At 47.9% G+C, this 18,558-nt stretch overlaps 1 protein-coding gene across 1 annotated transcript in view; it reads left to right on the top strand.

Moving 5' to 3' along the window:
• The window catches only part of trim55a (tripartite motif containing 55a), a 121,080-nt gene that overhangs the window by 27,275 nt on the left and 75,247 nt on the right, over nt 1-18,558 (top strand). The window contains exon 2 of the mRNA XM_078540408.1: nt 7,223-7,395. Coding sequence (XP_078396534.1) covers nt 7,223-7,395 — 173 coding nt within the window. The remainder of the gene's footprint in view (nt 1-7,222; nt 7,396-18,558) is intronic.

Genomic DNA, 18,558 nt, shown 5'->3' with positions numbered 1-18,558 from the left:
GGCATATCCAGTTCATGCCTGGAAAGATTTAAAGAACTGGTCAGATTTCATAATGAAGCACCTCTGCTACAACAGATATATTGAACATTAGAGATTTGTATTATTTCAGACCAATGATGGTAATTTTAGCTTTTATCGCTGGGCATAAAATGAGTGCTCCCAAATCCATTGGGGTTAAAAAATCAAGGAGGTATCAGGTAGTCTGCTGATTCTTGAAAATTATCCCTAAAATATGCATTGCCTCCCCATCCTGCTGGTTTCAGGTTTCTGGCCCAACTTTGAGACAATGCTTGTTTTCCTCTTGAATAAGCTCATCCAGACTTGGAGCATTAAATTGTTTACTCTTAATTGTTTTGCTTGCTGCTAGCATATCAACATAAGTCATTAAGTTTCATGAGCTTGAAGTTCCAAAGTATTGGGTCATATGCATCATAGGATTACACAGGATATACAGCACAGATATAGGCCATTCGGCCCAACAAGTCCATTCCAGTAATCATTTATTTATTTGTTCATGGGATGTGGGCATTGCTGGCTAGACCAGCATTTATTGCCCATCCCTAACTGCCCTTGAGAAGGTGGTGGTGAGCTGCCTTCTTGAACCGCTGCAGTCCATGTGGTGTAGGTATACCCACAGTGCTGTTAGGGAGGGAGTTCCAGGATTTTGACACAGCAACTGTGAAGGAACAGTGATATATTTCCAAGTCAGGATGGTGAATGGCTTGGGGGGGAACTTCCAGATGGTGCTATTCCCATGTGTCTGTTGCCCTTGTCCTTCCAGGTTTTTATGCTTCATTCAAGTTTCCTCCTATCTTTCCTCATCTAAATCTACCAACGTAACCATCTATTCCATTCTTCTTATGCTTGACTATTTTCTCCTTAAAAGCATCCATACAATTTGCTTCAACCTCCCCCTGTGGTAGTGAGTTCCACAATCTTTCCACTCTTTGGGTAAAGAAGCTTCTTCTAAATTCCCTATTGGATTTCTTGGTGATTATCTTATATTGATGGCCAATAGTTATGCTCTTCACCACAAGAGGAAACACTCTCCCTGTATCCACTCCATTAAAACCTTTCATAATTTTAAATACCTCTATCAGGTCACCCTTCAGCCTTCTTTTTTCAAAAGAAAAGAGACGCAGCCTGTCAACCCTTTCCTGATATGTATACTCACATATTTCTGATATCTTGTGAATCTTCTCTGCACCCTCTCTAGTGTCTCTATATAATATGGTGAGCAGCACTACATGCAGTGCTCTAAGTATCATTTAACCAAGGCTCAATGTAGATTTAGCATAACTTACTTACTTTTCAATTCCAACTCTCTAGAATTAAAGTCCAGTGCTTGGTTTTCTTTTTTTATGACCTTGCTAACCTATGGCACAAATTTTAATGATTGTTGTATTTAAACTTCGAGATCTCTTTGTTTCTCTACCCCACCTAGATTTGCACTTTCCAAGTAATAAGTTACCTCCCTATTCTTCATACCAAATTGTACTACTTCACAGTTATCTGTGTTGAACTCCATTTGTCAATTATTTGCCCATTCTGTAAGTTTATTAATGCCCATTCTGTAAGTTTATTAATGCCCTTCTGTAATTTATTGCAAGTTCCCCCCCATCCCAACCATCCACGAATTTAGAAATTATGATTTTGATTCCAAAGTCCAAATCATTAATGTAAATTGTGAACTACAGTGGTCCCAGCACGGATCCTGTGGAACTGCACTTCCCATCTTCTGCCATTCTACCTTTTATTCCCACTCTCTGCTTTCTGTCTTGAAGCCAGCCAGCAATCCATTCTGCCACTTGTCCCCCAACTCCACATGCTGCTAACCTCCAGCCTCACTCAACTCTCCGTTGTGGAGAATATGGTATTGTGCAATGACACTGAGCAACAGGAATAACAGAGTTAAAAACAAAATACTGCAGGCGCTGGAAATCTGAAACAAAAACAGGAAATGTTGGAAAAACTCAGCAGGCCCAACAGCATATGTGGAGAGGGAAACAGAATTAACATTTTGAGTCCATATGACCCTTCTTCAGAATAACAGAATGGCCAGTATGTGCTCTGACTTGAATGTCCTTCAGGTTGCCTACACCATCAAATACTTGAGTGAATTCACTGCAAAAATTACTCTATGATGTCGGCACATTGATGCGACGTTCTGCCAAGAGTAAACTAATGAATTGTATTGCTTGAGCTGTATGTTGACCAAGTAGATGAATACACTTCATTCACAACAAGTGTATCTGCTAAATTGATTGCTTGTCTTCAAACAAAAAAAGCACCCAGAGATATCAAAGGGGAATAATTGGGCCTGCATGTAGTGAAACTTTATGTGAGATTCAGAATCAGCAACAATAGATTGGTAACTGGATTCAACAATAATATCCCGTAGAGACACAGAAACAACAAATAGTTTAAATTCAAAGCCATTAAAAATGTACGACTGATATTCTGATGAACTGCCCGACATAGGCCAAAGGTTGTCAATGCATGAGGGGCTACATAAGATCATTGATGGATTTGTGCAACAAAATGCTTGGTGCGTTGGCAGGCCAGTTTGAAAGCCTACAGTCAATGTCAGGAGCATGGAAAGGTCGGGATACTAACTTTACGCAGAGCTTGGATCCCATCCTTTCCAGCATGGGAGCATTAGTCATTCTGTTTGCACAGTTGTGGATCCCATGATGCAGCCTCTGATGACCATGACCAGTGTTGCAGTTTCCAGTGGAGCAGAAGCAGAAACCACTTAATATATGGATGCTGCAGTGGGATCTCAGACTGCTGCCGTCATGGCTGTGAATAACAATTTTAAAAGGGACTGACTGATGCCAAAGGCTGTCCTCTCATCATGGTGAGGTTGTCCAGCATACAGTAGACCACAAAGAATTTTGACACCCATTTGGACTCCTCCAGCATGGTCTACAAATTATTTCAGTATGTTAATAAGCTGCTCTATATGTGCACCAGCATAGCTTTCATTGTATCCAAGCTACCCATGTGTGCGCGGGTTACGCACCAGAGTCTAGAGCCATGTTGTCAGCAGGCGGCCCTTCTTGCCTAATAGTCAGCCTTTGGGTTGCTGTGATCACTCAAATGCAGTTAGCATAGCAGACCACTGCAGAATGAAGACATCACAACAGCTGACGTGATACCAAGCATTGACCTGCATGATTTGCTGCCTATATGTACTCACCAGCTGGAGGTTGAGAAAGTGGAATTCCTTTCAGCTCTGGTACAGGGCAAAGTTGGCATGCGCTGCCTGCAAAATGATGTACATGTAACCAATGGCACCCTGCACCATGGGGAGGCCAGCAATCCCAGTGAAGCCACATGCTCGCTCTACCTGCTTCTCTCTGGCAAGAAAGAATGAAATGTACTTAACTCTCATTAAGTAGAGAATCTCAGTGACTTCCTGTACACAACAGTGGATGGAAAACAGCAAGACATTGCAAATATCTCCAGCTTGGAAGAGATTAGACACATTCAAATTCGTTGCCAGGGTCACCTTCACAGCCACTGGTAATGTGGGCCTTGTCGTGCTCTGAGGTTGCATTTGTGGTTGCAGCAGGTGGCAGATTTCAGTGAAGGCATCCTTACTGAATTGCAGATGTCTCACACACACTATTCCTCTGAGAGCCATGATGCAGCCTCTGATGACCAATGTTGCTGCTTCCAGTGATGCAGTGGGATCTCAGACTGCTGTAGTGCAAGCTCAGACTCGGGCAGGTGAATTGCTCTCTGGACACTCTGGATAGATATAGCCTCCTGCTGAGAGCCCTTCTCCTCTCCTCCTCTTCCCTCCTCGAGCAGCTTGTCCTATCTGAGTGACCTCTGTTCATTCTCCAAGTTATGCTGTATTCCAAGGGAATGCCAACTGGTGTACCCATATCTGGGAGAACTAGTTTGTGCAGAGGACTTGAAGTTAGCAAAAATCTGTTTTGCACCTGTCACTCCACTCCCTGTAATCTTAGGCAACTTGAAACAGCTATACAAAGTACCAATCACTTGTCATATCACAGAAACAGTCAGAAGAAATCAACCAGCAACTAACCTGTATGTAGTTGATGATTCCTTTAAGTAGCACTGGTGAGGGGACCTTCCTGCTGCTAAATATATGTCCAGCTACACAAGGTTAAGAGAGCATGTTCGCTGTAGTGTTGAGATCGACTAGTGTCAAACCAGCACTGCATGCTAACGTTTGTCATGATTTGTTTGCCCTGCACAATTGCAGCAGATGTTCACTCCACGGTCTAACATAGTCACCAATATGGCTGAACTCAGGCACTTGTAATGCACTAAACAACGGACACTAACAAACTCAATTTCTCTTCCTATGATTCTATAACACAAAAGCAATGCTGTCCTACCATAGCATTAATGAAGTTGTTTTATTGGTCACCTCAAAACTTGTGACGGCACACTCAACCCACTTCACCCACTGCCCTCAACTTGAATGTACTGAAGTAAGGCCATAGCTAGCATCAAGAAAACAAGAAATTGTAATATTTTCTTCTGGTAATAACCTTGGATTATTTTCTTATGTACTGGAAGTCAAGCTGTAATTGGATTCAGGGTTATAGTGACAGCAACGGTCTAAAGTCAACGGTATGAAGTGGTTTTGATATGTTAATGAACCCAGAGGAACTTCAATCAGAGTTTTACATAAAGCAATAACAAGAATAGTTTGAATTAAATTGTTTTAGTTCAAAGGGGGATATTTGCAGGTTATAAAAAGGTGTAAGGGAGTGAGGTAAAGATAGGGTAAGTTTGTTTTTACAAGCCTAAGAGCTAAAGTTAAGAACAATTTAATCAATTCTGGAAAGAAAGCATTTCTGAAGAGGCTGGTTGAAGCAATAGAGAGATCAAAGGAAGAAATGCATTTAAGGAAACACTGAAGCCGATGTGAGGGGGTAGCTGCTTAGATCATCCAGAAGACAGTGTGAACAAGGCCAGACTGAAAGAACCAGTTGCTGTCAGCCTCAGAGAACACCCCAAGGAGAAAGCACAGTGTGGTATAATTACTGGACTTCTATAGATTTTAAAATCTATAAGGATAATTGCTGAACAGAAAAGGGAAAGGTTAGCTCTGAGGTTAGTTATATTAAGATTTGTGGAACTGTTTTAAAGCACTGTTTACTGTGTGAAGCAATTCTTAAGTTTAAATGTAATTGTGTTTTTATTTTTTTCCTTTCGTCTTTTAATAAATGTTTAATTTACTATAAAATCATTACAAGTAGTTGGGGAAGACATTTCCTGGGCCAGAATTTTGCCCTCACCATTTGGATTCGGTGGGGGTGGGCAGGAGTGGCCGGGGAGCTGCCCACCGCCCGTGATCGGAGCCAGAGCGTAATTTCACACTGAAGGGCCAATTTAGGCCCACCCAGTGTGAAACGCACGTGGCAGCGCTGCCTGTGCGGTGGGGGGAGGAGGAGTGCGAACCTCCGCACATGAATGCAGGTGCATGTGGGAAAAGCTCCCTGAGGCACAGAGCTGTTTCAGGGAGATGAAGATTTTAAGAAATAAAAATAAAAACTTTTAAATTGTTAAAAAAGTCTCCTCATGTGACTCTTATTAATGAAATGTTTAAATTTTGATTTAATTTTTAATAGCTGTTGGGAACCTCATCCCGTCCATGGGTGTGATTTCCTAAAAAATACAAAGGCCGCTTGGCCTTTCCGCCTGCCCGCCAACCATTAAGGTTGAACGGGCAGAGAAAGATTTCTTTCGATTATGACTTTAATGGCTTTAATAGGCCTTTAAATTGTCGGTGGGTGCACTGCTAACTCCCGCACATGCCCGCTGACTGAAATACCGCGTGTCATTTTAAGCTTGTTCAGGTCGGCGTCGTGCCCACCTGACGAACATAATATTCTGGCCCTGATTTCAGAACCACTCCTCATACTGTACAAATTGCAAAAACCGTTTTGGCAGCTGTTTCAAGTTTCCCTCTGGGATTTAAGCAGCCTGGCATTTACCATCTGCCATGCCATAACACTAGATTGAATGAACATTAATTCAGTCAATCTGGGCAATATTATTAGTGGAACAGTATTGTTACTTAGACAGATATAGTGAATTTATTGTTTATTGACTAATTCCAGAGACGTATAGGGCCTACAGCTAAGCAAAGTCTGTGTAAACTATAGGACTAATTAATCCTGCCAATACCTCTTGGATTCATCCTTACTTCCATCAAATTATTTACAAATCTTTTCAATTTGCTTGAACAAGAAAATTAACTTGAGGTTCTTACAATTCCAGTAAAGTTTTTGTTCCAACAGAAAACTCTCAAATCACCTTCTACTGTCCAAATGAAAACGCTATTGGGTTAACAGCTGCAAAATGGCTGATAAATTTAAACAAAAAAAGCGCTGGGAAAGAATTGTTGGTCTGTTTTTGTAAAATACCTAAGGATCATATCACAAGCTAAATGTAAAATTGCAGCAGATACAAAAACATGCACTAAAAAATAAGTAGATATTGGTCAGGATTTTTCCTATGGCGGGCAGGCTGGGCGGGCAGGCTGGGCGGGGGCGGGCACGGAGCCAATCGCCGCCCGCGATCAGTTCCACGCCGCCATTTTACACGGGTGGGCCAATTAAGGCCTGCCCAGCATAATGTGCAGCCGGTAACGCTCAGTGCTACCCGTGCGGGCGGGGTGAGGAGGGAGAGTTGGGGCCAGCGCTCTTTCATACATGAAAGAGCGCAGAAATCTCCCTGAGGCATGGAACTGCCTCAGAGAGATTGAATGGATAAGGATTGAATAAATGATTTAAACATTTATTTAAGCATGTCCCCTCTTGTGACTGTCACATGAGTTGGGACGTGTTTTTAAATTTATGAAAATCTATTTACTTATTTAATAAAAGCTTCAGGAAACCTCATCCCACCTGTTGATGAGGTTTCCTGAAAAACGCGAAAGCCACTTGGGCTTTTCGCCTGCCCGCCAACCTTAAGTTTGGACAGACAGTATTCTTCAGTGATTTAATTAATTTCTTAATGGCCTAATAAGCCGTTTACATTTCAGCGGGCGCGGAGCCGACTCCGGTGCGCGCGCGCCTAACGAAATATCGCGATGCCACGTGATGATGTTGGGATGCACACCCGACGTCATCATGCATCATTTTACACGTTGGCGTGTCGGGCCCGCTCCCGCACGCTGACCAGAAAATTCTGCCCATTGTATTTAAATATTTTTTTCAATTTTAATCAGGCAACTAATCCATACTGGTCAACCCGTGGCTGTACCACAGTAGGGTCAGGGGGTCGTTTCCATTGTCCTTCCTGTCGACATGAGGTGATTCTGGACAGACATGGTGTCTACGGGCTACAAAGGAACCTACTCGTTGAAAACATAATTGACTTATACAAGCAGGAGTCAATCAGGTAAAGCTCCAGTATTAGTGTCAACTCGTTCCATAAATCATCATTAAAACCTGACACTTGAAGTTGAATATAAAAGTAATGTATTTTTTAAAATAGATTTGTCATTTCAATTTGGAAGTTACGTATCAACAAAGCTTTCAGTGAAATACACAAGAGCAAGATCAATGGTGTCTGTTGCTGTTGATAGCTAGCACATATAGTGTGGTTCCATGTAAGGGAACTTAATTAATATACACAATTTGAATGAGAAAGATAACAGGAGTTCTCAGGTTAATGACAAAACCTGCTGATGATGGTTCTGTTCCCTTACAAGGTTGGACAGATATTGTTTCCAGGCCATATTCCCCTTTTTACCCTAATGAAGTTATTAAAAGTTGAGTATTGCTGAAAAAAGAGACACGTCGAAGCTTTTTGTCTTGCATTCATCAAGACATTTCGCAAGAATACTGATGTAAGATAAGGGGAAAACAACAATTTATACTGTATGTGAAGGGAATGTTGATTGATTAGCAAATGGACTCTGATTTGTAGAGGCATTGCCATGGAGAATGTACCAGTGATGGTGACTGACAGTTAACAGCCAAGCATCTTCTTCACATACAGTATAAATTATTTCCCCCTTATATTGGTATTCTTGTGAAGTGTCCTGATGAGTGCAGGACAAAAAGTCTCCTTTTTCAGCAACACTCAAGTTATGTACCGCCAAACAACTATTTATCGAAAGCTGTTGAATAGCAAAAATATTTTTTTAAATCAACAAAAATAGCCAAAAATGTTAGTATTAATCATATTTCTCCCTAGCAATTTGATTTTTTAAAGAAAATATGATGACAGTGAGATACACAATCTTTTGAGAATAACCGATTTTTAAGATAATGATCGCAAAGTTGATATTCAGCCCCCCGATAAGTTTATATATTAAGTATCGGAGCCACTCAGAACTGATCTACAGCACGTTCTGTGTTTACTAATCTCAGCTGAGGTGTGACAAGGGTCCTTAGCACCCTGGGATTAGCAATTGAAAAATCATAAAATGTTCATGCTCTTAATATCTGCTGGAAAGTATAAGAACCTCAGGAATGCCAAATTAGATTTGACTGTGATGTATCCCATGGTGGAACAGCCTGTTTAAATTGACTCAAGGTGAGTGAGGTCTTGAGGTGCCAAGGCCTGAAACATTGCTGAGGGCAAGTGGGATTGCCATAGGGGTGATGTTGCTGCAGGAGGCCTCCTCATGGGCCAAAGAATGCACGAATAGGAGGGCACCGCTGAACCTGTGGTGAAATGTCAGTAGCAGAGGGAAGAGGCCCTTAATTGGCCACTTAAATGGCTCAATTGGCTTCTGGGCAAGATAGCATCGTGGCAGGAAGACGATGGGAACTGTAATAACACAAAGAGTTGAAGTTGGAAATTTCTGCCACCCACAGCCAGCCATCCATTTAGCCTGCATCATTCAGCACAGGTACAAACATATTATGTTTATTGCTAATTGTACATTAGGTAAGAGTATATGCTCCAACACCTCTTCGCCAATTGCAAATTATTTCTTACAATACAACTGGAAGTCGAGGTTGAGTACTGTTATGTATTTGCTGGATTGTTGTATATCTTATTCATCTCAGAGCAATGCAGAGATGACTCTGGTTCTAAATCTTTATTTATAATACTTTAAAACATCTCAGAATTTACAGGATTTGTATGTATACATGGTCTTTTCTAGATCCCAGATGCTTTCCAGGACATTCCCAGTCCAGTATCAGTACTTAACTCTCTACCTCCACCCACAGGCTTAAACAATCAAGCAAGTGTACAAGGATCAGTTACCAGACTGGCAAAATCAAACACAGATGAAACCATTGAACACTACATTTTTCCCCATTTTTAACTAAAGACCTTGTTTTGAATTAAATCATTCTAAATAACAAGCATATATACATCAAGTCATTTCTTAGAGTTTAACTTGTTTGTTTCTTACAAGTACAGAAATAGTCTTTGAGGTAAGAAGGCCTCTTCAATCTGCAATTAGATCTGATGTTGTGATTCTGTGTGATCAGTTGATAAGGTGGATGATCAACATCACTCACAGGAAAAGGAAATATATCCTCATCACCACTGTCCTCGAAATATCCTGGTCTGCTTGCTATCAAGCGTCTCACCTGTTGTCATCCAACACATAAGCGTTGCAACGGTTGATCTGCCTTGGACCTGATAGAAATGATGCTGTCAATGCCAGTTAATGAGAATGTCAGAGCATTGCAGAGATGACTCTAGTTCTAAATCTTTATTTCTAATACTTTAAAACTCCTCAGAGTTTACAGGCTTTGTACACACCCATGATCTCCTTTCCAGAATATTCCCAGTCTGGTATCAGTACTTAACTCTCTACCTCCACCCACAGGCTCTAGGAATCAGCAAGTGTACAAGGATCAGCTACCAGACTAGCATAATCAAACACAGATGACATCACTGAACATGACACGCACCATGATAGTACTGAGTTAAAAAAGTCTTGTTCATGGATTTGAATATTTTCCTGTAGAAGATAACTCAAAGGGTACATTAGTTAGACGATCCACTTGCTTGAAGTTCTTGTGCTGAACTGCTTGAGGAACAGTAAAGGCAGCAGCATGTTTCCCTTCCCACTCCCACCAACCAGTCCAGCCCAGCCCAGCCTGAGCAAATTCCCTGTTGTATTGGTACCACAGCCTTAAACGGGGACAGTTTATTTAAAACCAGCTTACTTCAGAAAAATGTTCTACAGGTTGGCATGAGCTCAGCTTATGTTACTGACATTTCAAATGTGTGACAAATTTACTAAAAATAATCAGTTTGCTACCAGTTTTATTTAGGGTCTATTTTTATATGTTGCTGTTAGCATCTCTCGTCAGCACAATGTGTATGACGTGCTAAAGTAAACTAGACAAGGTGCTAATTTGGGCATCTGTCATGTCGCTTAAGCTCTCCTACATTTCTTTTTCTGAACCAGTTCACATTATTTCAGAATCACTCAATAAAAAATTGGTTGAAGGCAGTCTATTGAATTTTCAGGGTAATGATGGCTTCTCACTTAGTCACAGCCAGGTTTGAGTTCCCAAGCTGACTTAATATTCAGATTTCCCTGCTGCACTTGTGATATAAATGTATTAACTGTTGTTGGATGCTCTTACCATAGTGCCTGCAGAAAATTTTTGAGTACAAACTGTGTACTCTTAAGCTTGTTATAATGTACTTTCAATCCTCAGTAAATATAACAGTCTCAAACTCCTGACGGTAATTTAAGGTTAACTCAACATTGGCGGGGTCTGAGAGCACCCATTGGCTTGAGGAACGTGCCTTGCTGAAATGGGTGAGCAGTCTTGAGTGTGGAAGTGTGAGCTGTTCAATGAAATAAGGCAAAATATTTCTAAACTTTTGGAGGGCTTTCAATGAGTTTACTGATCATCCATGATTCAATCCTCCAGACTTTGAGAATTTGCATCTCAAATATGGGTTTGTACTGTTGAATAGTACTGGCTCTAAAGGTCTTTTTTGCCTTTTGGATATAATTTCCTGCCTGATCATTACTAAATTAATTCCTGCTGCTTTAGCACCATGAGCAGAATCATCACAGGTTTGCACTAAGTGCAGTAGAGGGCGGGAAAAAGAACATGTTACCTGGCAGCCGCAGTGGCGGTTTTCTACGCCATATCGTCCCAATCCCGCCACATTAATCATGCATTCCCAGGAAACATGCCGTTTCACTGGTGGGCGGCCTCCATTTCACCCACCACGCCATCACCTCGCCTCTTCCCCACACTGGGCGCCATATTTAAAGTGCAGTCATGTGCATACCTCTCAATGCTTCCAGCCTAGGACTGCTGCATGGAAGACATTGCCCCAAAAGGCAAGAAGACTGCAGCCCCCCTGACTCAGTGACGTATCTCTGGAGCACCTTTTGGACACCGTGGAAGCCTGCCATGATGTCCTCTACCCCCGCTCTGGCCACAGGAGGGGCAACAACATCATCAATCCGGCTTGGGAGATGTTGGCAGCAGTGGAAAGTGCCAATGCCCTGCAAAAGAGGACAGCCACCCAGTGCTGAAAGAGGATGAATGATCTATTCCATTCCGCCAGGGTAACTCACTCTTCTCATCACTCTCAACTCACACACTCACAAACCCATCACACATCCACAGGGATCTCACTCACTGCCAGTTCAAGGGACATCACCATTCACTCTCTCACACATAAATTCATTGTCTTCATCCCATCCATGGCACCACTCACCACCCACACATGCCAGGCATACTTATCATCTGCCCTGGCAGAGTCCTGCTTACACTCTCTCCATCTGTCTTCATGCAGGACAAGCTGGCACACAGCAAAAGGGGGAGGTTGCAGACTGGTGGAGGAACGCCTGAAATCAAGGTCCTCATGGACTTTGAAAATAGAGTCATCCAGCTGGCTGGCGAAGATCTGGACCATTCCTCTGCTGACAGTGAGGTTGGCGGTGCTCAATCAAGGGAGGGTCCAGCAGTGCAAAATCCATCAGGCAACAACCCTGTGAGTGATGTATCCTGCTTCACAAGCCACTGCCATGCACTAATTATCTCTCCTTGCTTTCGCAGACACATCTGGGAAACAGCCGACGGAGTCCATGACCCAGGTCCTCAACACAAGCCCTGAAGACACCTCAAAAGAGGAATCTGCTGAAACCCTCATTGAAGACCCATCACAGTACTCACCCACACCCTCCACCAGTGCAGAAACACATGCCTCAGTTGGACCAAGCTTTAGAGTAACCTCAGGGCCTAGTGAGCACAACGCATTGTCTGACTCACAGCAGGTGGAGGCAGGGAATTCTCAGGTTTCCGGCACTCGGAGAACGGCTGGAGACCAGAAAAATACCAAAACAGAGTCAGATGATGAGTCTCTGGACTCGGTCATGTCACAGTTGCTGGAGCTGCAAAGGCAAGCTCGGGAACATCAGGAAGAGATGTCTGCTGCACTCCTCAGATTGCAAGGCACAATGGAGGAGTCCATCCGCCTTAAGTCTGAGGTGATAGTGCCGGCATGCCAATGCACTGAGGTCAACACTGGTAGGATGGCGGCCTCCATGAGACTTTGGTCCAGGACATTTGTCCTGTACTGCTGCGTGAGCTGAACTCCATCGCTGACACCATAGTTGGCCTCCAACGTTGTCAACGTGAGAGGGATGCGGGGCAGCTCGATCTCACTCCAGCTTCTCTTTCTCCTCAAGGAGTCAGCCAAGGGCCCTTGGGCATCCATAGGGAGGAGGATCAGCAGATACACACCTCAGGGCCATCCATCCAGGTGACTCTGGGAGTGTTAGGCTCATCTGAATCCCCTCTTCCTGTGACCCAGAAAATCCAGCTCCACAAGCCGAGGGGAGTGCCACTGCCACACAGGAGGGCCCTCAAAGCAGGCTGAAGCTCTCCAGGTTTCATCCCACCAGAGGACGCCCATCCAGGTCATCACAGATAGGGCGTAGCAGTCAGCAGGCTACCTTCACCTCCGCCGTGAATGTCCGGGGTGCACCAAGACTTAGTGACAGGGTTAGGAAGGTTAAGGAGATGTAACTCTTTTGAGTCAACCGATTAGACTAAATCAACAAAAGAAGGGATAAAGCAAATACAGCCCCTAAGTCAGGTCATCTGTAAAACCAAGGACAAAGTTTAAAGGAAACTTACAAACATTAAACCAAAATGTGATTAAAGGGGTCGATAAAACACCCCAGTCCCCATGGTTCCCACCGGGCACGGAAGGCCTCGATGGTGCCAGCAGACACCGTGTGCTCCCTCTCCAGGGACACCCGGCCGCGAACGTAGCCGCGGAAGAGGGACAAACAATCGGGCGAGATTACCCCCTCGATCACCCGCTGCCTGGACCTGTTAATGGCTAACTTGGCCAAGCCCAGGAGCAGGTTCACAAGGAGGTCCTCCTCCTTCCCGACCCCCCTCCCCACCGGGTGTCCGTAGATCAGGAGCGTGGGACTGAAATGCAAACAAAACATTAATAAAAGGTTTTTCAAGTAACTGAAAAGGGAGTGCAGCCTATCACACCCTATATATACGTGGTCCATGGACTCCACAAGACCACAAAAAGGGCAGGTGTCTTGGGAGTCCGTGAACCTATACATTCTTCGATTATAGGGGACTGCTGCGTACAACGCCCTCCAACCCAGGTTCCCGATGGAAAGTGGGAGGACACCTCCGTAGAGGGCCTCCCAACGGGGACCTCCGCCACCGGATGGCAACAAGGCACGCCAGGGCGTGTCCGGGCGGCGGGCGAGGGTGAGAAAATGAAAGGTGTGCAGCAACAGTCCATATAGAAAGCGCCTCCGCACCGTGCCAAATGGCACGGAGGGCATGTCCCCAAAGCGACTCATATTGCGGGGCACCGGCACCCGAGGGAGTGTTCGGGGCTGGGGCCAACGTGCAATTCCGTCTGAACAAGGGAACGTTCAGATGGAAGACCACCGCGCACCTGGGCCACCTCGAGACCTAAAATTACATCAGGTCCGAGCATGACCATCCTTAGGTCTCGGATGGCTTCAGCCGCGAGCCGGACACTCACAGACGCGCAACGCGCCAACTCCTGTGGGAGCATCCAGCCCAGTCCTCTGCCACCCAGCACGTCCCCGATCCTGGTCACCCCGGCAGCCACAGCCCTCCTCTCCGCCAGCCACTGAAAAGGACGGAGGGGTGGATTCCTGAGCAGCGGCTCTCTGATGATAGCTGCTACTCCTGACGGGGGAGAGCTGCATCGCGAGGCGACCATGTTCCAGACTTTGATCAGGACCTGGTAAAAGACGGGCAACACCTGCAAGGAGCCACTGAGGCCCCTCTGCTCTATAAACAGGAGCTGCACATCATAATTCAGGCCATGCACCTGGCGGAAGAAATATGTCGCCAGGGCACACCATCTCGGAGGAGGCTCGACGTAAAGGTATCGCTGCAGGGTCTGAAGACGGAAAGTCGCCATCTATGTGCGTAGGCACCCTAGTGCCTGACCGCCCTCCTTAAGCAGGAGACTCAGAAACTCTGCAGCGACCCAGTGTAGCCTTTTGTCCCAGAAGAAGTCGACGAGCATTCTCTGGATTTTTGCGACAAAGTCTGGGGGAGGGGTCAAAGTGACCAGCCGGTACCACAACATGGCGGCGATCAGCTGGTTTATGACTAGAACTCGACCCCGGTAAGACAGCACACGGAGCAGTCCTGTCCAGCGCCGCAGGCGAGCGGTGACTTTCGTCTCCAGTTCCTGCCAGTTCGCCGGACAGGATTCCTCAGCAGGGCAGAGATGGACCCCCAGGTAGAGGAGGCTGGTGCTGCTCCAGGTGAAAGGCCTGAGCTCCTCGGGTAGGGGATCCATCTGCCACAGGCCGACCAGGAGTCCAGAACATTTATCCCAGTTGATCCTGGCAGAAGAAGCGGCAGAGTAGACCTCCTGGCACTCACGCATCCTCCGCAGGTCAGCCGGGTCGCTAAACATAAGGAGCACGTCATTGGTGTAAGCCGAAAGGACCACCCCAATGCCCGGCCCATGCAGACAACCTCCTCCGCAAGAGGCGCAGGAAAGGCTCCATGCAAATAGAATACAACTGGCCAGACAGGGGGCAGCCCTGACGTACCCCTCTCCCAAAGCGAAGGGGCGCCGTCAGGGACCCGTTAACCTTAACTAGACACTCCGCGGCGGTGTACAGAAGTCGGATCCGGGTGACAAAATGCGTCCTGAACCCGAACGCTCGCAGAGTCCCGAGTAAATATTTGTGATCCACTCTGTTGAACGCCTTCTCCTGGTCAAGAGACAAGAAGGCGCTTGACAGACCAGCCCTCTGGGAAAAGTGGATAATGTCCCGGACCAGATGGATGTTATCATAAATTGTGCGGTCCGGGACGGTGTAGGACTGGTCAGGGTGGATCATGTGGTCCAGCACGGTGCCGAGCCGAGAAGACATGGCTCTGGCAAAGATTTTATAGTCCGTGCTGAGGAGGGAGACCGGGCGCCAGTTTTTAAGGTGTCGGAGATCCCCCTTCTTCGGCAACAGGGCAATCACGGCCCTGCGCCACGAAAGGGGCATCTCCCCGGTAGCGATACTCTCCCCCAGGACCCCCGCGAAGTCGCACCCCAGAACGTCCCAGAACGTCCTGAAGAACTCCACAGTCAGCCCGTCTAGTCCCGGGGATTTGCCCCTCGAGAGACCGTCGAGGGCGCTGGTCAGCTCCCCCAGACTTATAGGGGAGTCAAGCTTTCCGGCGCCCTCCAGGCCGACCTGCGGCAGGTCCTCCCACAAAACTCTGCAAGCATCCTCGCTGGACGGATCCGAAGAGAACAGGGCAGTGTAATAGTCTCGGGCGATGGCCCTGATGCCCTCTGGATCCGAGACAAGGGATCCGTTGTCAGCCAGCAGCTTAAGGAGCTGCTGACGGACCCCGTGCCTTTATTCCAGTGAGTAGAAGAAGGGGGAGCCACGGTCCAAGTCCTTGAGGAACCGGATCCGTGACCTCACATACGCGCCACTCAACCCGACGAGTTGCAGGTCCCGCAGCGCACCCTTCTTCTCTTCATACACCGACCGCAGGGCCGGGTTCCACATCGGGCTGACGGAAACGTGCCTCCAGGTCGAGCACCTCCTTCTCCAACTCCTCGACCCTGGATTTCCGCCTCTTTGTCGACCCCCTCGCGTACTCCTGACAGAAAACTCGGACGTGAGTCTTGCCCACGTCCCACCATAGCCTCAAGGAGGGGAAGCCTCCCTGCTTCCTTCTCCAGCCGGCCCAGAAACAACGAAACGAGTCCAGGAACCGCTCGTCCTCCAGCAGCAGGTTGTTAAAGTGCCAGTACGCGGACCCCGCCCGAGCGCAGAACGGAGTGAGCTCCATCCACACCAGACGGTGGTCCGTGCACGGCACCTGCTGCACAGAAGCCGACCGAATGCAGGACACGTACGCCTTCGAAACGTAAAGAATGGTCGAGTCTGGACGCTCCGACTCCAGGTGACACAAAGGTGAAAACGCTGGAATCGGGATGGAGATTTCACCAGACATCCACCAAGTCAAAGGACCTGACCAGGTCCCGTAACTTAATCGCACCTAGCATGCGCTGCTGGGTACCGTGATGGTCCCGGGCCTCGAGGGTGCAATTAAAATCCCCTCCCAAGGATGATGCACTCGCCCGCGTTGATGGAGCCAAGATGAGTGGACACTTCCTCAAAGAAGCTCGCTTGCTGCTGCGCGCCCAGGGGAGCATACACATTCACACAGTGAAGCGCCGCGCCCCCCAGGCGCACAGTAAGGTGCAGCAACCGGCCTGGCACCGGCTCCTTGACCTCCAAGATCTCCGGCTGAAAACATGGGGCCAACAAGATAGCCACCACGCCAGAATTGGAGGCTAGGTGACTCATGTAGACCCTCCCTCGCCACTCCAGGAGCCACGTAGCTTCGTCTCCCGGAACGATATGGGTTTCCTGCAGGAAGCACACCACATACTTCCTGTCCCTGAGGACCGAGAAGTTCTGGAACCTGCGCTGTGTGTCCCTGCTGCTGTGTATGTTGAGGCTGGCTATAGTTGTCTTCATTGTCAAAAGTATGTGCAACCTTCACCTTAAGTAAAAGGAGAGGACTTTTAATCCTTCCTCTCCTTCAGGAGCCCAGCAAGAAACGTATGGACCCTCCGCCGAGCGTTCCTGTCCAACTCGGGAGCCTTGAGAGCCTCGCGAGTGGACCAGAACACCAGCGGAAAAGAATGCCGCCAGTCCATGGCCAACTGGACTGTCTCGGTGACCGCGATTACTCGCTAGAAAGTCCTGGAGTTCCCGTGGGGGGATGAGGGGAGAGTCAGTGGAGGGCACCAGGGGATCCATCACCTCACCCGATAACGACTCAACATCGTCCCCGGCGCTCACCACCGAAACTCTGTCCTCCTCCAGGTCGTCGCCTCCGGCTTCCAACCCCTCCCCCGCATTGAGTACGGGGTCTGGTCCGGAACTGCCAGTTGGCTCCACCTCCACCTCGATCCCACCCCCAGGATCAAGGCCAGAGGGGTCCTCTCTGGTCTCCAATAATGGTTTCGGGTCAGAGGGTTGCGGCATCTCGGATACTCACTCTCCGCCCGGCACCGGGTCATCCAGGGAGCTCAGACAAGCTCCTGACCTAAAACTAGGACACCCGGTGCTAAATTTTGGGAGGGAGCGGGAAGGCCTTCCTCGCCACCACCACCCAATGACCCAGACAATTTTTTAAATTTGGGGGTGCTGCAGTCCCCCGACGGGCCAGAGGATACCTCGGGGGTATTTAATGTGTCCAAGGTTAGCACCCCCACAAGGGAGGTGCCATCAGCGACCCCCGAGGGGCCCTGCTCAGGGGACTGCAGCAGGTTCATGGGGGGAACAATGGGTGTGGGGGTAAGTGCTTGGCTTTCCCCCAGAGGGCAGAGCGAGGTTTTACTAGGCGGAGACGCCACCACCTCTTCATCAGGGGAGGGGACAGACCCAACCTCTTCAGATTGGGCATCGCCCTCCCCCTCCTCTTCCTCCTCCGAGAGGTGACATCTCTTCTGGGGTAGGCTGGGGGCTAGAGAGACCTCCATCTGTGAGGCCTCCTCCACCTCATCCAGCCCTCCCGGACGCCCCACCCTCTGGGGTTTGGGTTTATCCACCGGCTCAGGGGCACGAGTCTCGCCCCCGCCGGCCCCGGGAACCCACGCAGGTACGACGCCGGGCCCAGCACATGGCGCCTCAGCGCCCACGGGCCCGGGAGCTCACGGGGAGACGACGCCGGGGCCGGATGTTAATATTTCCCCCGAGCAAATGCCAGCAGGGGTTTGGGGATCTTGGGTGGTTTGGGGAGTTTGGGAGGTTTGGGGTGTCTCAGGGGCCGCCCCCGGGTTGCGGGTCTTCCTCCACACCTCCTTAAGGCGCGGAGGCTCTCCCCCCACTTCACCGGCAGCCGAGATGGCAGTGGCTGCCGGCGACGCCTCCCCTTGCGGGGAGGGAGATGGAGTAGTGGCGGGGGGAGGAGGGGCGGTGCCAGCCGCGGCCGCTTGGGTGGAATCAGCGGCCTTGGAGGACGGGGCAGTTCTTCCTCACATGCCCCGCCTCCTTACAAGCATGGCACCGCACGCCTTCCGCAGTCCAAAACACCCGGTAGGTGGTCCCTTCATAGT

This window comes from Cetorhinus maximus, chromosome 4 (genome assembly GCF_964194155.1).
Source record: "Cetorhinus maximus chromosome 4, sCetMax3.hap1.1, whole genome shotgun sequence".
Classification (NCBI taxonomy): Eukaryota; Metazoa; Chordata; class Chondrichthyes; order Lamniformes; family Cetorhinidae; genus Cetorhinus; species Cetorhinus maximus.
Note: the sequence above shows the minus strand (reverse complement) of the source record. Positions and strands in the feature narration are given on the sequence as shown.